Source organism: Sander lucioperca, chromosome 5 (genome assembly GCF_008315115.2).
Source record: "Sander lucioperca isolate FBNREF2018 chromosome 5, SLUC_FBN_1.2, whole genome shotgun sequence".
Taxonomy (NCBI): domain Eukaryota; kingdom Metazoa; phylum Chordata; class Actinopteri; order Perciformes; family Percidae; genus Sander; species Sander lucioperca.
Genome location: NC_050177.1, coordinates 24,479,763 through 24,503,478, shown reverse-complemented (window position 1 = coordinate 24,503,478; position 23,716 = coordinate 24,479,763). Strand labels below are relative to the sequence as shown.

General features: G+C 38.4%; 1 protein-coding gene, 1 long non-coding RNA gene and 1 pseudogene across 13 annotated transcripts; all 3 read left to right on the top strand.

Annotated features, from left to right (window-relative positions):
- The window catches only part of LOC116048223, a 50,143-nt pseudogene that overhangs the window by 5,018 nt on the left and 21,409 nt on the right, over window positions 1-23,716 (top strand).
- LOC116048318 lies at window positions 8-9,723 on the top strand. 12 transcript variants are annotated; one of them, XM_031297346.1, is made up of 15 exons: window positions 8-74; window positions 2,380-2,413; window positions 5,707-5,902; window positions 6,003-6,076; window positions 6,240-6,296; window positions 6,555-6,578; window positions 7,709-7,747; window positions 7,843-7,881; window positions 7,980-8,018; window positions 8,110-8,148; window positions 8,240-8,278; window positions 8,372-8,387; window positions 8,526-8,554; window positions 9,250-9,315; window positions 9,654-9,723. In XM_031297346.1, exons 3-15 carry the CDS (start codon window positions 5,710-5,712, stop codon window positions 9,666-9,668), a joined length of 669 nt encoding a protein of 222 aa, XP_031153206.1. In that variant the 5' UTR covers window positions 8-74; window positions 2,380-2,413; window positions 5,707-5,709; the 3' UTR covers window positions 9,669-9,723. The 12 variants fall into 12 exon arrangements, 10 of the variants coding, with proteins under 10 accessions (XP_031153206.1, XP_031153201.1, XP_031153205.1 ...); XM_031297341.1 differs by having other exon boundaries at window positions 8,372-8,422; window positions 8,516-8,554; XM_031297345.1 differs by having other exon boundaries at window positions 8,357-8,387.
- On the top strand, window positions 9,780-13,714 carry LOC116048319. The gene is made up of 4 exons (XR_004104610.2): window positions 9,780-9,805; window positions 11,663-11,727; window positions 13,031-13,131; window positions 13,349-13,714. It is a non-coding gene; the product is annotated as an uncharacterized LOC116048319 (long non-coding RNA).

Here is a 23,716-nt window from a genome sequence, read left to right as displayed (position 1 = left end):
GGGTTGAGGGAGCAGGAGGTGGAAGGAGTGAGTTTTACAATCAACCCTTGAGTCGACGTCCCATCAAGGACTTTGTAAGTAACATTGTTATAATACGGAGTAGTTTTCAAAATATCTAAAAGTTTTTTTGGTTACACTTTATTTTGATGGTCCACTTTAGACAGTCTACTAACTTTAAGTAACTTTTCAACTAGCAGCTACATGTTAACTAACTCTCATTAGAGTATTAGTAAGCTGTAGTAGACAGTCAGTAGACTGTTAGGTTATAGTTAGGTGTTAGGAATCGATTTAGGAGAATTAGTTGACTTGTAGTTGGCAAGTTAATTATAGTCAGTAGAATGTCTGTTGGGGGACCAACAAAATAACGTGTTAGTAGATATTAAGCAGACAGCTTACTAATATTCTAATGACAGTTAGTTGACATGTAGTTGCAAAGTTACTTATAGTTAGTAGACTGTCTAAAGTGGACTATCAAGTGTTACCGATTTTTTTTTTGTTAGTCTCAGTTGGATCAGCTAGCCTAAGTAATTCATTTTTTTTTCTCTAAACCTTTTGATTTACCAGTGATTTACCAACGTTAACCTTAATCCTGTCAGAATGTCTATCTATTGAGCATGTACATGTCCATCCGTTAAAATGAACTTTTGCAAACAAAAATAATTGGGGCTCTGGACAGTGGGCTCCGCCCAAAAAAAAGTCCCCATGTTTATAAAAACTGAAAATGGGTCAATAACATTACATATTTTTTTAGATACTATCTATTCCATTAATTACTAGTAACATTACTTATTCATTAACGTCAGCTAGTGCTTATTCTTTATAATGACTAGTCAGAACAGCCACTGTAGTGTTCAATAGTAACAAAATAATAGTTACTAGTCACCATCAAAATAAGTACTACTATCTAATGAATAAGTACTAGTATCTAATAATAAGTACTAGTAACTAATAAATAAGTACTAGGGATGTAACGGTACAAGTATTCATATTAAACCAAAAAAATTTGAAAATGCATACCGAACCGAAAGCCTCGTACCGAACGGTTATTTCTAGGGATGTAATAATATAAATAATATAAAGTAATAATATAATATAAAGTGTAACAATAATACAAAAATGCAATAATACATATTGTGGATAATGACAATATGTATAATGGATAGTTCACCCAAAATAAAAATTACTTTAAGAAAAAATCTTTTTTTCAGAGTTTTAGTGTCAGTAGTACATTAAACTACTATAGTGTTGTCACGGATACCAGTTATGTACCGATACCGATACCAGTAATAATCCACGATTTTCTGTACCAATTTCGGTACCAAAGCTTAATTTAAATGTACATATATTAAAGTATATATCACGGTTACAAAGATGGAAACTGTAGTAAAAACACTTTACAATAAGATTCCATTTGTTAAATAACATTAGATATAATAAAATAACAATAAAAAATAGTTATATAGCCTACTGTAGCAATTATTCTCCTTGGGGTAAATAAAAAAAGATTCTACATTGTTAAAATTAATAAATTTAATCTGTTAACATTATTTAATGCACAATGAATAAAGTATACAAGTACAAACACAAACAATCAAGTGTTTGTATTAAACTAATATTGAAATCAATTAATTATTTGCTGGTACCTCTTCGCCATCATGCAACGCAGTTCACACCGCTTTCTCCTTTCCATAAGCGCATGCTCTCCCATGGTGTCTGTCGTTGATATGCTACAGAGGCGCTTGGGAAAACGAGCGTGCCGCGTCGCTTCTATTATGAGCGTGATTGTCGTGAGCCTACATTTTTTGAAATTATGAATTTATACACGCAAAAACGCGCTGTGTGACGGCCCCTTAGGGCAACATGACATTAGCCTAATCCAAAATATGTCCATATGTGGCTCTTTCAACAGTAATTTTTTTTTTTTTTATGATGTTAGTTTTATTTAAAAAAAATAATTTAAAGAATCATTTTTCAATTTTGAAAAGAATCAGAAATTTCTTGGGCATTTCTTTCTTTTGGCTGTATCAAAAACGTAACTATGTAATAAATAATAACTAGTATCTAATGAATCAGTAATAGTAGCTAATGAATAAGTACTAGCACTTAATTGAATAGATATAGTGTTCTTAAAAATAAGCACTAGTAGCTTATCATTAGAGACTATTAGGTTTTAATGATTTAATTTTTAAAAACACATCTTGCCATGGACTTTCCGTTTTAGGCAATGTCCATTGATGTAACTGTGAATTTGTTTTCACCTCAAGTTGGCAAAGAAACAATTTGATATTTGTTTGGCTTAATATGATACTAGTACTGAAATGTGACCCTTGTTAATTAATTCTCCCCTTTCCTCTCTTTCTTTTATTTTTCTGTGGCCAGGATCCCTCATTCATCTGAGTAGCTGACAAGAGAAGTGAGTATTCATCCTCTACCTTTTTTGTCTCAATGTTATATTATCAACACAGTTAGTCTTCAAAGTACCATATATACAATATATATATCAAATTTGCCACAGAAGTAATGCCATCGTTGTGAAATCTAGTTAGAAACATTCAAATTTCTTCGTTATTAACTGATCAAACAGCGCTGAAGTCGAAACCAGGAAGAAACATTGTGCCATGAATGAACTATCCAGTGTCCAGCAACATTCACCATGGATTTACTGTAGTAACACTAACTGCAACCATGAAAGTTTGTCAGGAATAGTAGACTGCAATGCTTTTAAGTTACAATACGTGGGTTTTAACACACTCACCGAAATCGTACCGAACTGAGGTATGAACCGAACCGCGACTTCTGTGTACCGTTCTACCCCTCAATTTTTTAAGCACAGTTTGCTATGCTATTCTTAGACTAGAATTTTATGCATAGGCATAATTTGCTTTTTGAAACAACTTTTTGCCAAGGTTGTTAATGCCACTTTTGAAACATCCTGCAGCACGAATGTACCAATACAAATAAATAAAACATCTCCAGTTAACTAGCAGAGCATTGATTTCGTTCATTTGTTAAATATAAGGCAATCTAGCGCGAAATAAACCCAAATAAGTTTGGTTTTTTTTGTCTGTTGAAAAAAAAAAAACGCCAAAGAGAGCCCGTAATCCAAATATACATTATACTATCTAACTTATTTGTAACTGAACACGTGATCCGGAATCTGCATATAAAAAACGGACAATCTCCGCACATCCGCACATCTCTAGTGTGTGTGTGTGTGCACACTCAAAATATTTAATTTTACTGAATTTTGTTTTGACAGTTTCAACTTAAGGGTTAAAGATGGCTTATTTAAGAATGTGGAGGAAACGTAGAGCAGACATCAATGAACTTCTCCACTCTGACGAAGACACTGCGGTGACAATTGATGACACAGTAACCACAAATGACAGAGAGGAAACAACCAATGATGATGGTGGAAGCAATACTGATGACCACAGCATCAGTGTGACCACTGATGGTTCAGACTTTGACACTGACATCGGAATATGTGAATCAGATGTGGAGATTTTGAACCCTGAACCAGAGGTCCAAGTTAGAAACATCGGCAATGACTTGCGAGAGTGGAGTACAAGACATCAAATTACTAATAGGTCCCTAAATGAATTGTTGCAGATTCTAAGGGATCATGGACATGTACTCCCTAAAGATGCACGCACATTACTAGACACTCCTCAAGTCATTGACAGCCATTCAAAATGTAATGGACAGTATATTTACTATGGCTTGGAGGGGGGCATTTCCCGTGTACTGTCTCAAAATGATGCTTTTAGACAACAACACAGTACAGTCAGTTTGGATGTCAACATTGATGGACTACCAATCTTCAAAAGTAGTAAAGTCCAGTTCTGGCCAATACTGGTTACATTTAGCAATTTCAGTCCATTTATTGTGGCATTGTACTGCGGGGAAAGCAAACCTGAGCCCCTTGATGCGTATCTTCATGACTTTTTGGAGGAGTTCAAAAATCTCCAACAGAATGGCCTGGTGTTTCGTGAGAAAAAGTATGCCGTAAATGTTCGTACCTTTATCTGTGATGCACCCGCAAGAGCATATTTAAAATGCATTAAAGGTCATACTGCATATGACAGCTGTGAGAGGTGCCAAGTGAAAGGTCAGTATGTTGAAAGAAGAGTTGTCTTCAATCAGCTGACATCAACCTTGCGCACAGATGAAGGATTTAGTCAGTTAGAGTATTCCTGCCATCAAAATGGATCTAGCCCTTTAATAGCTGCTGTGATTCCCTGTGTCAGTGCCTTTGTTTTGGATTATATGCATACGGTTTGCTTGGGAGTTGTTAGGCGGCTGTTGGTGTATCTGACTCGAGGCCCAAAACTGTGTAGGCTTTCTCTGAGACAGAAAAATGAAATCTCACAAAAACTAAACCTGCTACGAGGCCAGATGCCCAGTGAGTTTGCACGACAGCCCCGTGGCCTTCAGGAGTTGGACAGGTGGAAAGCCACAGAGTTCCGTCAGTTTCTTCTGTACACGGGACCCATAGTACTAAAAAATACAGTCTCCTCACAGCTGTATGCTCATTTTGTGACATTAACCGTGGCAGTATCCATCATGCTGGACTCAGATGAGAGGAAAAGAGCTGCCTATTTGGATTTTTCTGCTGATCTGATGAGGCACTTTGTGTCTAGCTGCCCTGCACTCTATGGAAAAACATTTACGGTGTACAATGTGCATGCCCTGTTACACATCCATGAAGATGTCTCTCGTTTCAGGTGCTCTTTAAATGACATATGTTGCTTTCCATATGAGAACTATTTGCAGCAGATCAAAAGATTGGTCAGGACTGGCCAAAATCCATTAGCGCAGGTGTCCAAACGCCTGGTCGAAATTGAACATGCCCAGGGGAATTCCACTGCACAGCCTAAAGCAAAGCCCCAAATGTACATTTCATCAAAAAGAAGAGACAGCTGTTTCCTTCTGGAAGATGAGAGCTTTGCTTTTGTTCAAGAGAGGAGGGGAGATGGTACAGTTGTTTGCGATGTGGTAAAACAGAGACACACTGTCGACCTGTTTGACAAACCATGTCCGTCAAACCTCTTGAACATTGCTTACATAGGGAATGGCCGTAGACTTAGAAGAAAAGAAGTCAAGGAAAAAGACCTTGGTCGAAAAGTAGCCTGCCTTCCTTTCAACAATGGCTCTGTCATGATTCCTCTGCTGCATGGCATTGAACATTCATGATGAAGATTGGCAAGACATTAAGTACGTTGAGTATATACTGGGTATGTAAATGGGTGCATGATTTGCATGAAATGTGTATTGCTCAACTCAAATCTCGAAACAAGCAAAAACTAAATGCACTGTGCTTTCTAAAATAAAATATAATTAAACTAAATATTGACATCTTAGCAATACTGCAAACTTGTTATTTGTCTCAATAGTACAACAGTAAAGATGTCATATTTACCTGTGCCCTTACTGTCTAACTGGTAGGCCTTGGACATATACCGAAATTTAATTATCAAACAACCTGCACTGCGTAAAATATAAATAAATATAGACTTATCCTTATTAAAGCTTCAAAAGTTCTTTAGTCAAGAGCAGTGAGTAAATATATATATACATATATATACTCATACTGTGAAGCTGCTTTGTGGCAATCTTTATTGTGAAAAGCGCTATATAAATAAACGTGACTTGACTTGATATATATAATAGTTCATTTATTTATTATATTCATTTTTGTTGCAGGTTATGCTTTTCGTCAGGGCCGTTTGGAATGAAAATGGGAAGGAAATGGAGGGGACCATCCCTGATGCCTGGGTTAATGTAGCTGAGAAAACCCTTCGATGGCCAAAGACGAGGGCAAAATATTGTTTTGACAACCATGTGGCTCCTAAGGAGGACTGGGAAACTTTCCCATTGTTGAAAGTAAAAATTACCTCAGGTAACCTCTTATATTTTGATACAATGGTAAAACAAATTGGAGAAGTTATGTGGACTATACATTGATATAAGCTTTGATGACATGCTTGCTGTCTTTGCAGAAAGTTTCCATGAGTGTGAAGACTACGATCAAACCAGCCATGCTGAACTATGTGAAGAAGATGAAGACGAAGAGGTTGTAGTCAAAAGAAGGATGAAAAAAACAAAACAGTTTGACGATTTTGTTGAAGGTATGTCCCCATCATTTGTTTCTATTCTATTCTATTTATTTCTATTCATTTGAATAGAGAAAACACACAAACTCATGTTACAATTGCAACGTGTTTTAATATTAAAAGGATCTGACCTGTCTGAGGCGACTGCTGAGGAGGATGATAAAGAAAAGCGGAAAGGAGGTACAGAAATGTTTATTTTGGCATTCATTTAATGTGTATTGAAAAGTTGCCTGTGCTCAGTACAAAATCAAGTAAACTGTCTGTTAATTTTGCTATACCCCTTATTTACTAAGATTCCAGTCCAATAATTCCAGTATTTCCCACCCCACCAATCAAGTTAAAGAATGGTGAGTTGTTACTAAGATGACCATGCGCATTTTAACCAGATTCAAATTTTAAGTTAAGTATTTGTATTAAACTATCTGTCTTTGTTGTCAGTGGGCGTCGACAGATCAAATAGTGGTGAGTAGAGCTGTCAATCTTCCAATTTAATACTATTCAAATTTCATTTTTCTTTTAATATTCAAATATTTAATGCTCAAATGAAGCCTGTACTTCACTATTATGCATTATCAACACTGTAATGAAACATTAGAATAATTTGAAACAAACATAATTGGCTGTCTAATGATAATGATAACATAAGCATTTTGGCTTGGTGGATGACAATTTTAAACTTAATGTTAAATCTATTACCCATCCTTCCGAATCCCAGCCGCAGCCTGTCACTAACATTACATGATACATAACATTAGCTCAGTAAACTAAAAACCTCACATTGCCTTATGTTTCGCACTCTCGCTAACTTGAATTTACTTGAATTGGTTTTATGCACAGTTGAACTACTTCCTGAGCTTCAGCCAGCTCTTTTGTTTCCTGTCTGACATTATAGGACAAACTGATTAATCCAGGTGTGTCTGATTAGTGTTGCTGTGACTACATAGGCCAAGCACACCTGGATTCATCAGTTTGTCCAATAATGGCAAACAGGAAACAAAGGAGCAGGCTGAAGTTCAGGAAGTAGTGTCTGTGCATAAAGCCAATTGTTCATCAAATATCGAGCATTTTGTGATTTTAGTAATCAAATAATATTTTTTTTTTTACTATTCAAATTATATTTTAATTTAACAATTCGTTCCAAAGTTTAATTTTTATTTTTAGAATACCAAATCAACATGCAAGTAATCACTACTGTGATCACACGATATTAGGAAAATATCTAATTGCAATTAATTTTACTGATATTGCAACTGTGATATGATTTATGATATTTGAGGGAATGATCATTTTTGTATCATTATGCTCATTGTAAAATATATATATATATATAAAATTAAATATTAAAAATATTTCTTTTTTTGAGAGGATCTGTACCAAACAAAGATTTTTTTTTAGACTGTAGGATACTATTTGTAGGCAAGGATGTCTCTGCAGAACCACAATACCTTTATTTTAGAATGTATGACACATATTTTGCCTTTAACAAATTTTGCCATTTTAATTAAAATGTGATTAATTGTGCTGCCCTACTACTTCTATCATCTACTTCTTCCTATCATGACTGACTGACATTTTCGATTTGGTTTGTTTAGGTTCACCCAGGTCTGCGGGCCGTGACAGGTCAACTGGTCGTGAGTATAACGTTTCATTGCTGAATATTGCAGGCTGGTCATTTGGACTGTTGATAAAGAATCACTAATGTTTGTTTCTGCTCTGCATTGCTTAGGTACAGCCAGGTCTGCAGGCCGTGACAGGTCAACTAGTCGTGAGTTTAACTTTTCATTTTTAGATTATCAAATTAGTATGCAGGTAACTAACAATGTTGATCATGACTGACTGATGTTTCTGTTCTGCATTGCTTAGGTTCACCCAGGTCTGCGGGCCGTGACAGGTCAACTAGTCGTGAGTATAGCCTTTCATTGTTGAATATTGCAGGCTGGTCACTTGGACTGTTGATCATGACTGACTGATGTTTCTGTTCTGCATTGCTTAGGTACAGCCAGGTCTGCGGGCCGTGACAGGACAACTAGTCGTGAGTATAGCCTTTCATTGCTGAATATTGCAGGCAGGTCACTAGGACTAATGATAATGAATGACTGATGTTTCTGCTCTGCATTGCTTAGGCACACCCAGGTCTTTGGACCGCGACAGGTCAACTAGTGGTGAGTTAAACTTTTCATTTTTAAATTTTCAAATCAGCATGCAGGTTACTAATTGGTCATGACAAACTGATGTTTCAGTTTTGGGTTCCACAGATTCGTCCAGGTCCAGGTCCAGGTCTGTGGGCCGGGACAGTTCAATTAGTTGTAAGTATAGCCAGGCACAGTAGTGTTTTATTGAATATTAAATTAGCATAGGTAATTAGCACTATTGATAATGGCTACATTTGGGTTGCACAGGTTCATCCAGGTCTGTGGGCCGGGACAATTCAAGCAGTCGTGAGTATTGCCAGTTACATTTGGCTTGTCTTATTGAATATCAAATTAGCATGAATAATACTATTCATACTGGATAACTAATGTTGGTAGTTTGGGTTTCTCAGGTGTACACAGGTCCCAGGCTGTTGATCCATAGATCAACATGACATCATGACTTTGCATAAACATACACGCCACTTTCATGCCATGTGGCGTGTTATCTATACGCATTTTGAGCTATCCGCGTGGTAAGATGTTATTCCGCGTGTCAGTCTACGCCGTTAAATGTCACAGTGAGTCCGCGTGTATGTCAAAGCCATTAAAGTTCAGCGTGAAACGGAACAAAATGAATATCTATATCTGTGGAGTGATATTTTTTTTTCCCTAAGATGGTATGAAAAGATTAATAAATGTTCTTAACCCCAGTGACGGTTAGGTTTAGGGACGGGGTTGGGGTAGGTCATATATATTTATAGTCATTTAACGTTAAGTCAATGGACAACAAACGGCGTTGATAAACACGCAAAAAAGCGATTATGCGTGTTAATAGCACGCCACAAATGGAAATACGAATTGGCGTGTCATACATACGCTATTTCATGAGATCAGTCTGCATAGATGGTGAATGTCATTGGTTGTATCACTCAATGAGGCACATTGTACAAGTGTTCTAAATATATTGATCGCTTCACACACTTTTTTTCTTTCCTGCTTAGGTCTTTCACATGAAATGTCCAGTTATAATAGGGATGTGCCAACCACATTCCCCCTGTCAGAAGCGAGTAAGTACAAGAATATTTTCATGTAACACCCAGACTAATTACTTATGTATTAACATTACATACTCTTTGTAACTGGTGAATCAGACTTCAGGTTTTCATCTTAATGCTTTGGCATTTATGACAACCATCTCTTAATAAAATTGTTATTTAATACAACTGATTTGTCAAATACAGGGTTAAAGTTTACCTGTTAAATAGTGTTATGTAACAAATTGAATAGTTATTCATTTTTCTGGGATTTCTAGAGAGCACACTTTTACTGAAATGCCTTGCTGTTACCAGAGAACCATGATTATAGTGAGTAATTTTTTTTTTTCTTAATTTCTCATTATTGCCAGAATTCCAAAAAATAGTGCTGACAAAGCTGGTGACTCTCACTGATGAGGTCAAACAACTCCAGAGGAGCATTGAGATCATAAAGATTAACACCTTGGAAGAGTTCGAGAGGGAGGAGGCTTCTCTTCTGGATAAAAACATATTTGAAACCTTGGTAAGAATTTTTCAACCTCTAATGAGCTTACAATTCTATTGATTATCCTTAACAAACGTATTCGTGATAGTTATCCCGAGTTGGTGGCAATCACGTGAGCTTTCACGCTAAACACAAAAACCAGAGCTTTGAATGTAAAATGATAGAGAACAGCCATTTGGAATCCATTCCTCTCAACATAAACACTTATTGAAAGAGAGAGAGAGAGTGTGTGTGTGATAGTGTATGTAATATTAATGCAAATTGTAACTTCACTAAGTCACTTGTTTTATATTTCCTTTTTATATTTACTTGAATACTGTGTAATGTACCTGTATTGCAAGTTGTTCTATTTTTTGTACTGGTTTTTATAAAAAAAAAAAAGAAGTGAAATTTGAAAAGTTAAAGTTCTGAATTTTGACTACAATTGTCTTTGCATTCTGATTCCTCACTACATTAGAAGCATGACTGGCTCTTATTTGTAAGCAACAGCATATTTTTCCAGGGCCATGCAAACCCTTTATTACTAGTGTGGAAATATTCTACAATATTCACTAATGACAGTAAAATAGACCATGCTAAGTCAATTTACTGCAGTAATTCCTCTCTCAACAAGTAGAAAATGCATTGAACACTTGACTATGCATGAAAATAAAATAAAAAAATGTCATAAACTGGAAAACCGTCATTATAAAAAAAAAAAAAACGTGATATAAATTTTTGGTCAAACCGCCCAGCACTAACTTGACTTGACTAATGCCAATAGGGGGCTATGCGGAACACAGAACGTTCTAACCGGAAAACAGGTGTTATTTCTAGGGATGCACGATATTATCGGCACAACATCGGTATCGGCACAACATCGATATGATTATTTCTGCCGATATATATCAGCCGATATGATTATGGTGTGTGGTGGAGGATTGGTAGACGTTCAAGTAAAAGATGTCATTTTTTTATTTGAAATTTTTATTTATTTTACTCATAAGTACTGAAGTCTGAACTTAAAAATGTAAATGTGGCACTGGCATATCATTTATTCTCTAAGTGAAATAATGTACCATTTTTTTCAGTGGAGATTTGTAAAATCTACATGGTAGAATTAAATGTGTTTTGTTTGTCTTGTGTTTTGCCTTATCTACAACACATGAGTGTAATATGGTAAAGGTAGCTACAGGAGAGCGACTTTCTCTTCAGTAAAATTAAAGTGTAAATATATCAGGGGAAAAATATCGATATCGGCATCGGACAAAATCAGTTTGAAAATATCGGCATATCGAATATCGGCCAAAATCCAATATCGTGCATCCCTACTTATTTCCACTTTTCACTTCAGTACACTACACATCTGCAGTGGTAGGTGATGTCTTAGGTAACTTAAGTTTTGCTTATCATAATAAAATTTGTATTTCTGATCAAACTGTAGTGTATTTCTTTTAATTAAAATGTTGAAATGTTAATATATCAGAAATGGCAACATCCGAACAGCAGGAGTTTTTGTTTTGCCAAGCTGCAAGTCAGTCAGGGTGATATGGTTCCAAAAGATTATGCGTGCTAATTTTGTTGTAAGGAGACACACCCTGCAGTCGCATTTTATGCCAGAAAATATATGCAAGAGAGTAATAAAGCAGAGATCTTATATATTGATACATTTCAATATCGATCCAGCAAATTCTTTCAGCTTTTTGTATTTACCTGCTGATAAAATGTTTTGGAAAAAAATGTTATATTTGAGTTAAAATATTTCAATTATTTCATGATTATACATATGATTTTTGTATGGTTTACATGTTATGTTTTTAGGGCAGCAAACAACTGGACCCAAATGTTCTCAATTTTTTACCATTAATATATTTGAATGTGTTTTTTTAATTATAGGTTTGTCAGCTGGCAAGAGTGGGTGGGAAAGATGTAAAGGACTGCACGCACAAAGTGATGGACAGGTATTTATTTACTTATTAACTTAACAGATCCGCAATCTGTTTTCATTTGGTAGTTTGGTTTAGTTGTTGGTTTAAGTAAAGAGTAGGACTGTGCACTAGGGTTTGGCAATATGGATAGTTTTTATATCTTGGTGTTTTTTAGCTAAATAGTGCTAAAAGATAAACTGTATATTATATATTTTATGAAAATGGCTACATTTGTAAGTCAAAGCCACCTTAGAGATGACATATGCACTTTTATTTAAACGGATGGTCATTAAAATAAAATGCAGCGGTTTACTTCCCTGTTTTATTCCCTACGTTGAATAAAAAAAGCCCTATTTCTGGTTTCCAACAACAATAACAGGAGGATTAAGAGAGGGAGAAGGAGAGACAGACATGGGCTCACGGACAAAAGAGGGCATGAGAGGAAATTCCACCAGATTTCACTCTTCTTGGCCAAATTTCTGTTATCTTTCTTTAAAATTAATAATTAAATTAATACAACTTTAAACTCTGTCGATTTATGTAAATTGCTCCTCAGATCTCTGCAGGGTAAATCCATACAGCTATCTAGACTGTCTGTCCAATCTGAGTTTTCTGTTGTACGACTAAAACAACTTTTGAACATGTCTGTTACACCAAAAGAAATTTCTTCCCAAGGCTAATTTGCAGTGGCACCGTGGCTTTGCCTGGCTCCAATCCCAGAATGCCGCGCCGAAAACGCATGCATACTAGAAATAGAACCGACGCTCATTTTTCACGCGATAACATGTTGTTTGAAAGTCTCTAGGTTTTGACATAAATGCAGATATAAATGTAATAAAAAAATTCAATACTTTTTTACTTGAATAAAAGTCAATACTTCCAAAGTTGTCTTCAAATCAAATCAGTATATTTTTATGTTTAACATGAAGTGTACTACTGTAGTAAATCAATTGGAAACATGTGTGTGTACAGACAAGGCTAGCAGCGCAGCGTCAGACACGTTTCTGGTGTGCAAAGACAGAGAAAATGCAACGCAGCCGCCACACAACAGAAACGCCAGGCTCATGCGACGCAGCCAATTTGTGTAGCCAGCCTAAGGCTAACGCTGGCTAATTTATGAAGCCCTATGTCCTTCTCAGCTAAGAGGTGTAATGTATGTAGAGATCTGTATGGTTATATTGTATAGTGTCTTTTCAGGCGATTTGATGAAGGTAAAAATAGTGTGGCTGTGCATAATGCCAATGCAAAATCACTGTTTTTTTTTGTTTTTTAATTTGAAGACAATTCTGCATGTGGTGGAATAATTGCATATTATTTTTGTCTTGGATTGGATTAGGCTCTTCACCAACAACCTAATGACACTGTTTAATTTGAAAGGGAAGGGAAAAAAAGATAAAATTGGGCTCGAAGACAAGAAATTGTTTTCAGCAATAAAAGGTAAGATTTTATATTATGGTAATTTAAAAAAAAATGTGTGTGGAATGCTTAATATCAGGCTTGATGTAATTTTACTTAATTTGTGATCTATTTCATTTAATTGATTTGTTACTCAAATTTTCATCTAAGCATAATCTGTATCTATGCTGCAAGCTAAACCACAACAGTGGCGTTTGAATTGATTTATTTTACATAGGATTTTTTGCTTTGATTGTAGCTGCTGTCATGAAATGGGACGCAGCTGCCACAGAGGCCCAAATAAAGTCGGCGGCATCGGACCACCTAAAACATGCCCCTGGGAGAGTAGGGGGTGGTGGTTATAAATAAATAAATATACTGTGCTAATATTACAAAATTTTATAGCACTTTTATTTTACTTTACTGTTCTGACTTTTAAGTTTTATTATGTTATTGTGTTAATTTATACTTGCTGTTCTTGTTTTAAGTATTAGTGTGTTGTTGGTTTAATTTAAACTGCTGTTCTGGTTTTAAGTTTTTCTAAATATTACTAATAAAAATATATTTTGAAATTTAAATAGTTGATTTCTTGAAGTGATCAGTTTGTTTACAGAAAAATGGTAAGCAGTTTATTACAATTATATTGATAAGATACAAAAATGCAAGACTAGTATATAAACTAAAAAATTATTCAATTTAATAATCAATATAATCCATATTCTTTCAAATAATTTAGGTCTATGGTCTGTCTGCAGTTTCATGACACGACAACCATTAACAATGAGTAACTGGGTTTTTCTCAGTGAGAACTAACTCACTCAACGCCATTGTTTGAAGTAAACATTTTTTTTTTTTTTAAATTTTGATCCTTGCAAATATGTCCAGATGGGATTTCCATGTTAATAGAAGCCTTTCTTAACAGAATCTTAACAGTCATCTTTGACATTTCTACAGAAAACGCATCTAATACAACTTTTATTCTGGCAGTCTAAAAATGACATATTTAGCACGTTTTTGACATCTAAATAATGTCCTAAAAAGACGTCAATGAAACTTTCATTCTGGCTCCTGTGAGAACGTCTTCTGGATGTTTAACAACTACGTCCGTAGAACGTCTTTAATTTACGTCTAAACAACGTCCAGAAAAGACGTCAAAAAATGTCATTCTGGCTCCTGTGAGGACGTCTTCTGGATGTCTAACAACTACGTCCGTAGAACGTCTTTAATTTACGTCTATACAACGTCCAGAAAAGACGTCAAAAAAACTTTCATTCTGGCTCCTGTGAGGACGTCTTCTGGATGTCTAACAACTACGTCCGTAGAAGGTCTTTAATTTACGTCTAAACAACGTCCAGAAAAGACGTCAAAAAAACTTTCATTCTGGCTCCTGTGAGGACGTCTTCTGGATGTCTAACAACTACGTCTTTAGCACGTCTTTAATTTACGTCTAAACAACGTCCAGAAAAGACGTCTTTTGGATGTCTAAGAATGACGTCTTTAGCACGTCTTTAATTTACGTCTAAACAACATCCAGAAAAGAAGTCAAAAAAACTTTCATTCTGGCTCCTGTGAAGAGGTCTTCTGGACGTCTAAGAATGACGTCTTTTAGACGTCTTCTAGACTACTTCTTGCTCGCTGGGTGCAGGCTCTCTGGGAAGAGAAGCTCCACTGTGAAGTTCTAAATAGAGAACTTGATCAATCTCTGGAAGTTATGATCCTATCTTATCTTTTTTTGTCAAATGCATTATACTTTACTGCATATCTGTTGAGCAGAATTTTGATAAATTGTGTCAATTTTGTGTGAATGAAGGTAGCAAAATAGGAAATGATGGCTTTATAGTATTGTAGAGTGTGTTGTCATGGTTGCGTAGCAACGGGTTTGTGGGCGTTCCTGGTGATGGGTGTGGAAATAGCAGACCTGAAGTGTGTACCAGCAGGCTGCACAGTTAACAGGTGTAAGTAAAAGAATGGCTTCTTGATTTCAACCTAGCTTGTTGTCTGTTGAGTTAATTCGCGCACATCTACATGGACTCTGACGCATTGATCCCTTAATCTTTGATGAAAACGTAGTGGAAAACTGGATTAAGTTTAAAAAAGAATGGCAAGTTTACTGCATGGCGGGCCTCTCGTCCAGCACGAAGAAGGTCCAGGCGTACACTTTTCTCAACCTAGCCAGCCCTGACGCAGTGGATAAATACGACTCACTCACATTTGAAGAGGAGGAGGACAAAGAAGATCCGGAGGTACTGATAACAAAATTCGAGGCCATATGTTTACCATTAAAAAACGTAATAACGGACAGGCACGCATTTAACACTACCAACCAGAAAGAAGGGGACAATATACAGTCATATGTGTCCACCTTGAGGCTGCTAGCTAAGAAATGCAACTTTGGCACTCTCACTGACGAGCTTATCAGAGATCGGTTGGTGTGTGGCATCCGTAGTGACACATTACGAACGCAACTCCTTAAACAAAAAGACCTCACGCTGCACTCTGCTGTTGAACTGTGTATGCTGCATGAGCGTTCAGAGCGGGGCAACATGAAGCTGAGGAAGGAGGAAGAGGTGTGTGCTATATCAGAAGTGCTCTGCTCAAATTGCGGTGGCAAGCATGTCTATGACAGAAAAAAATGCCCTGCTTTCAACAAACGCTGCAATGGGTGCGGGAAAATGAATCACTTTTCAAAGTGCTGTAGATCAAAACAGTTTGCAGATGGCAAGCCTTCAGGTGCACAGAGGGGCTATACACACAGGGTAAACGAGTTGGAATTACAGAGATCATCAGACTCACAGGATGTATTCTACTGTGAGAGTGTAGAGGCTCCATCGCAGAAAGATGAGCTTTTTACCACATTCGTTTCCAAAGCCACGCAGGAAGAATTAAAAGTGAAAATAGACACTGGATCAAAATACAATGTCATGTCAAAAGCCACATTGAAACGGGTGGACCCCAATGCAGCCATTGACCCCTCATTCACAGTCAACTTGATTGCCTATGGAGGTCAGGTACTTAAAACCATGGGCTCCGCCCTTTTGGACCTGAACTGCGGTAACCTGGAATTTCAAGTAGTCAGCCTGAATGTGAAATCATTACTGGGCTTTTCTGACAGTATCAAACTTGGCCTAGTCAGCATTGGTCCTGATGTCCACACCATCCAGCAAGGGGCTCCAGAACTTACCAAATACAAAGACTTGTTTGACTGTAACACCATTGGCAAGCTACCAGTGGTCTACCACATGCGAATTGATGAATCTGTGCACCCCGCCATATGCGCCCCCAGGCGGGTGCCACTTGCTATGAAGGAGAGAGTCATAGCAGAGCTCGATAGGATGACCAAATTAGGAGTCATCACACCTGTAGTGGAAGCCACTGAGTGGGTCTCAAACATGGTGGCAGCGAGCAAGAAAGATGGACACGTCAGGTTGTGCATAGACCCAGTTCACCTCAACAAAGCTTTACTCAGACCTCACCATCCGATGAAGACAGTGGAGCAGGTCATTGCGGATATGCCAGAAGCGAGAGTGTTCAGCGTATTGGATGCAAAATGTGGATTCTGGCAGATCCCTCTCGACGAAGAGTCGTCAAAACTCACTACGTTCATTACTCCAGCTGGGCGTTACCGTTTCCTCCGCATGCCCTATGGTATATCCACAGGGAGTGAAGTGTTCCAACGCTGCATGGAGCAACTTTTTGCAGGACTCCCATGTGAGATCATTGTAGATGATGTTCTGGTTTGGGGAAAGTCTGTGGAGGAGCATGATACACGCCTCCACCAGGTCATGGATAGGATGAATGCCATCGGTCTGAAACTTAACCCTGACAAATGCCGCTTCAGGGTCTTTGAGGTCCCTTATGTAGGACATTTGCTGACAAATCAGGGTGTCAAACCTGACCCTGAAAAAACTAAGGCTGTTCGCCTGATGCCTCCACCACAAGACAAACTTGGGCTGCAGCGGTTCCTTGGAATGACCAACTACTTATCAAAGTTCATCCAAAATTACAGTGAACTCACAGCACCTCTGCGTGGACTCCTTCATCAGGACACAGAATGGTGCTGGCACGAGCACCATGAGGCCGCCCTCTCAAGACTTAAAGACGCACTGACGAGCCCACCGGTGCTGCAGTACTTTGATGTTCGCCAGCCGGTTGTGTTGTCAGCGGATGCCTCTCAACATGGGTTAGGTGCGGTCTGCCTGCAGCACAACAAGCCAGTGGCTTTTGCCTCCAGAGCCCTTAGTGATACTGAATCACGCTATGCACAAATCGAAAAAGAACTTTTGGCTCTAGTTTTTGCATGTCAGAAATTTCATGACTTCATTTATGGGCGACCAGTGACAGTGGAAACTGACCACCAGCCTCTTATCACTATACTCAAGAAACCACTGCACACAGCCTCTGCCCGGCTGCAGAGAATGATGCTGAAACTCCAACGGTACAATCTCACTGTAGTGTACAAGAGAGGCAAGGAGCTCTATGTTGCAGATGCACTCTCAAGATCACACCTCCCCTCCACACATCCTGCTGACGAGACTGGGGACTATGAGGTCATGGCTTTGGAAGTGCTATCCTCCAGACGGATAGAGGAGCTCAAACGGGAGACGCTCAATGACCCCAGATGCAGGGACCTGGCTGACATCATCTCACAGGGCTGGCCACCCTCTTCCAAAGGCCTCCCACAGGCTTTGAAACCCTACTATGCCATGAAGGAAGAGCTTACGACTGACAATGGATTGTTGCTGCGGGGCCAGAGATTCATCGTTCCTCACTCTCTCCAACAGTTCTACCTGAAACAACTTCACCAGGGCCACCCAGGCGTTGAAGCCACAAAGCGCAGGGCCAAGGAGTCACTGTACTGGCCCTCAATGTACGCTGACATAGAAAGGGAGGTGTCCAGATGTGCACCGTGCAACGCCCTAAAACCACATCAACAAAAGGAACCTCTTATCCTCTATGAGGTCCCTGACACACCGTGGTCCATCACTGCTGCTGACATCTTTGAGTGGCGGGACAAGGAGTACTTAGTACTAGTGGACTCATACTCTGGCTGGTTTGAAATCGACCAGCTTCACAGCTGCAACAGTGCTGCAGTCATTGTGAAATTAAAATGCCATTTTGCGACATATGGAATACCGCAGCAACTTATGACTGACAACGCCAGAACATTCACCAGCAGAGAATTTGCAGATTTTGCACGCTCATGGGATTTTTCGCACATCACCAGCAGCCCAAACTATCCAAAATCCAATGGCTTGGCAGAGCGTGCTGTACGCTCCGCCAAGCATCTCCTGGAAAAATGTGCTCGTGATGGAACTGACTTCTATGCAGCTCTGCTAAGCCTTCGTAATACCCCACATGAGGGTCTTCCGTCACAGGCCCAACGCCTTCTCTCACGTCGCACGAGGTCTCTGATCCCCATGATTAAGTCCATGTTGCTCCCCACTGTGCAGCGTGGTGTGCACTCCACCCTGATGAAACTCAGACAGCGGGAAAAAGCGCTGCAGACTCTGACACCTGGCCAGACGGTGAGGATGCAAACAGCGCGGGGTTATGATAAGTTGTCCACAGTGATAAAAAGAGCCCCACAGCCCAACAGCTATTGCGTCAAAGCTGGGGAGACAACATATGTGCGAAACCGCCGTCATCTCCTGAGTACTCCAGAGACCATCAGTGACCATCAAATGGGACCCCAGCATTCTCGCCATCCTGATGGAGGACACTTCGTGGTGCAACAGGATACAGTACTACCTCAGCCGGTCACCAGCACTGGAGAAACTGCCACACCTGTAACATCACAGACTCTCTGCAGCTCTGTGGTGAAGATGGGAGCAGCACAGCTGGGGTTGAGCACCACCCGATGCGGACGTGTATCAAAGCCCAATTCTAAATACTTTGACTGAGTTAAAAGTTCACTCCCCTGTTACATGTTATGTGTATGTTACTCAGGCTCTCACAATGTATTAGTACTGTTAAGTAGGCAATATATTTGAAGAGAAGTTTTTTTAGTTCAGTATGCTTACCACGTTCTTCTTTCTCACACGCAGAAGACTCTAAGACGAGCCTAAGAAGGGGGATGTAGAGTGTGTTGTCATGGTTGCGTAGCAACGGGTTTGTGGGCGTTCCTGGTGATGGGTGTGGAAATAGCAGACCTGAAGTGTGTACCAGCAGGCTGTACAGTTAACAGGTGGAAGTAAAAGAATGGCTTCTTGATTTCAACCTAGCTTGTTGTCTGTTGAGTTAATTCGCGCACATCTACAAGTATATTTAATTTTTTTAATTTGAGATTAATTTAGTATATCAAATAATCTCAGTGGGTAAACAAACAAGTCTAGTCTGTGTGAATGCAGCTATGTTTAAATTCCAACCAATCTGTTGTGACTTTTTTTTAAACAAAATAGAAGTTGTTTGTGTGTATACTAAATTATAACTTGTCTGTTTGCGTAATGCAGGCTTGAGAACAGGGGTTTGCACAAGGAGCTAACCACAAAGCTGGATCTTGAAGAGAAATGGGCACAGGCGGTCAGGTGCTGTCATCATAGTATGTGACTTGTGTTTTCTAATTGCCTGTTGTCTGTGTGTCAGTTGTTGGAGGACAGTGGGGTGTTGAGGGAGCAGGTGGTGGAAGGGGAGCGAGTTTTACAACCAACCCTGCAAGCTCTCTGGGAGAGGAACATCCGGTGACCTACCAACCCTTCTAACCTAAAAGTAGTAGGTCAATTTCTGTAATACATTGGCTGATGTTTGTCATTGTATTTGTCTGTTGTGTTTTAGCAAGAATTGTGAACAACTCCCAACAGCTTTTCGAATCGACTGACGTGTCATGTAATTGTTTTAGTGTTATATATTTATATTTTTAACCAATTTCAAATAAAACATTTTTATATTACGGGTTGTCTATGCTGTTAAACAAATGTTACAAATGTTTTCAGATTACTACTTTTTTTTAGTCTTAGTGACTAAGTGAGGAAGTCAGTACCAACCAGGTTTAGTCAACACACATTTTGGAAATGTTTAAAAACTACAATGTCACCTCAGAAAACACATCAGCTCTATGAATGTGATGCTCAGATCCAAATGAAAAAAACCTCTTCAGATGTTGTGTCTTAGCAGACATGTATTTTCCTCCACAGAATAAACCTAAATGTATTCCTACAGAGGAAATTGTCCATAAGGTGGACAAACACTTTTGGGGGCTAATTTCCACCTGCAGAGGGGGTCCCACCTATTGAGTCACATGTTATTCATGTTTTAATAAATACTCTAAAAATGCCTTGGTTGTCCTTTATAATTTTGGTTCTGCCTTATTTATTTTATTGTTGTCTTGTCTTCTATTATTATTATTATTACACATTGAATTACTTGCCAGTAGATTTCAATATGATAATACACATCTCATTATTTGGGGGGGAGGGGGGGGGGGCTTAGGAACATTTTGGGGTAGCGTCAGCCCCCTAAAATAGGCCTAACGACGTCCCTGGTTTTAATAAAGAAATGTTACCTATTGTACCTTTTATGTAAGTATGATAATGATTAGTGTGTATAACAAAAATACCTAACGTAAGAAGTTAATTTCAACTATGTAACTGATTATTAAACATGCATTTTCCTCCACAGAATAAAATCGAACATGTCCCAGTAAGGGACATAATGGCGAATTTTGCGGCGTGTGAGGGGACGATAGATGAAAGGACCTCCGTGGTACTTGGTCGTCTGGGTGTTCCCCTCACACGCCGCAAACAGCTGCGCCAGACCTACATCAATAATAAACACAAAGTATGTATCGTAAATCGTCTTACCTGAGATTCAAAACTAACTATTGTGGGGTGTTGTGGAGATGCCAGCACTCTCAATAACTTTCTGAAAGAGAAAATTACTCCTACATATTTGAGCTTTTATATTTATATTTATTTTATTATTTGTAATCTTTCTAGGAGAGAGCAGGGGGGGAGGTGATGTTGTAGTCAGCAGGGGAAAAAGGACCCAAACGCAGAGAGAGACAGGCAGGCAGGAGCAGCGTTGAAACTCAAAGATTTATTTCCTCCAAATAACAAAAACAAATCTAGGGAGTCCTGTGAGCTGCAAAAACCAATACCAGGGAGAAGAACAAGCAGGGAGAAAAAGGAGACACGGAAAACTGACTGACGCGGACAAACACAAACTGACACAAGGGGATACAAAACGATCTGACAAGAGACAAAGGGAACACAGAGGTTAAATACATGAGGTAATGAACAAATGAGGGACAGGTAACACGACAGGTGAAACACATCAGGGCGGGGCAGGACAATCAACAAAGGCGGGAACACAAAAAGTAAAACTAGACATGACGGGACAGAAAATAGACTATCAAAATAAAACAGGAAACAGGAACCACCGACAAAAACCTGAAATCAACTAAACACAGAAACTTGACAACACAGAACACCGGAATTAACCAGAGAATACACAATAAACCAGGAGATAACTAAACAGAAATATACAGAATATACAAACACAGGGAACATGCACAAATAAACAATAAAGACAACAGAAATGAACAAACTGGTAACAGAAATATCCCTAAACCGTAACAGGTGACCTTTTATTTAAAGTTGTATACTCCCACTGACCGTCCTGTCCAGTGGTTCTTTTAACCTGCTTCTAATCTCTAGCTTTCCTTTAAACAGCGTTTTATATAACATAACTTGGTTTTTTAAGGAGGTGTTTAAGTCTTTGATCCACATCAGCTGTCCCCTTGTGCCCATTTTAACCCAAACCACATCTTCCTCTTTTTGATTTTCTTCCAAGTTGTTCAGCGTAAGTACGCTAATGATTATAGTGTTTATATAACAAAAACACATAATGTAAGACGTTAATTTCAACTATGAAAGTGATTATTACACATGTATTTTCCTCCACAGAATAAACCTAAATGTATTCCTACAGAGGAAATTGTTCATAAGGTGGACAAACACTTTTGGGGGCTAATTTCCACCTGCAGAGGGGGTCCCACCTATTGAGTCACATGTTATGTTTTTTTAATAAATATTCTAAAAATGCCTTGGTTGTCCTTTATAATTTTGGTTCTGCCTTATTTATTTTTTTATTTTATTGTCTTGTCTTCGGTCATTATTATTATTATTATTATTATTATTATTATTATTATTATTATTATTATTATTATTATTATACATTGAATTACTTGCCTCTAGATCTGAATATGATAATACAGATCCCATGGGTTTTATGCACGTCTGACAGTGTGGTTTTATTCTATGATTTATTTCTCAGCTTGTGTGAATTTAATATTATTTATGAATAGTTATGTTTATTTATTGAGTGAGGCACTTTGACTTGTTTTAAGCACTTTTTAACTCCAGCATGGTATGTGTACTTTTTAAAAACATCAAGGGCCAGTCATTCAGGAAGATTTTAGACCCTTTTTTAATGTTAAATAACATACAGTTTACATCTAATTTGTCTAAAAGGCAAAGATGTGATCTGGTATTTCACCTGGACGACACCAACACATGAACGGTGAAGGGAGATTAATTCAAAGTACTGAGTGATACAGAGTGCACTGTAAAAATAATATTTTCATTATTTGCTTAGGAACATTTTGGGGTAGCTCCAGCCCCTCTAAAACAGGCCTAACGAGGTCCCTGGTTTTAATGCAGAAATGTTACATATTTTACCTTTAACCAGTATATTCAGTAAGAATATGTATGATGTAGGCTGGATACAAAACCTTCTGTAAGGGCTACGAAGACACCAAAGACATCAGCAGAACGCGGCGACTGTTAGCTTTTAGCTCCAAAAGACAGTATGTTTCTACTAGTTATTACTTATATACAGTTATTAAGTTATGAATCAGAAGTTTTTTGTTGTATGCGATAAGCTCGGTCTGAAAGGGGACCACCAAATTACTGATTGAAAGTCAGATCAGTGGACCTTTGAGTGATCTGTTTGAGAACTCGTGGCCTAAGGCGTTCCCGACACGTTTGAACAGTCCAGCAGCCAGCAGAAGCATGACTGCAGTGGTGTCTGAATAATTCTTTGTAGTGTCAAGTTCTACATTACGACTTCCAGATCATTAACACAAAGTCCCACGAAAACGGAAAGAGTTTTTCTCCATAAACTGCTCGCGTGTGGCGGCTAGACAACAGTTACATTAAAGAAAAACATGGGGGTGTGGATTAAAACCCTCCCGAGGAACAAATAGAATCAGATTACTATATTAGGTTTTGCTTAACTTCAGGCTGTAGCTGTATCCTTTCTAGCAACAACCCCCAAATAGGCATGGCGCCAGCGCTCATTATGCTTATTGGATAATCCGGCTAAGATATAATGCTCACTCTCACCAGCTGTGTTGTATTTAAACCCATGTTTGGCCTCTTTTCTTCCAAAATGCCCGGAAAAAAAAGATGCAGAGAATGCTGAAGAAGCAGCAGTTCAACCATTTCTTCCAAAATGCCTGGAAGAAGCAGAAGCGGACACAGCTACAAATCAGCTCAAGGTACAGTGTAGCGTTAGCATGCTGGTTGATGCTTTCTCTGCAGAGTGCAGACTGATTTGCTCTCGCGAGTCATGTGACCAAATCGCAGCCTTTGCAATTAGGAAATCGCGTTTTAACATATCGCGATATCGC

Coding starts and splice junctions, on each gene's coding strand:
- LOC116048318 (XM_031297338.2), top strand. CDS start 4,270: ATGCATACGGTTTGCTTGGGAGTTGTTAGGCGGCTGTTGGTGTATCTG.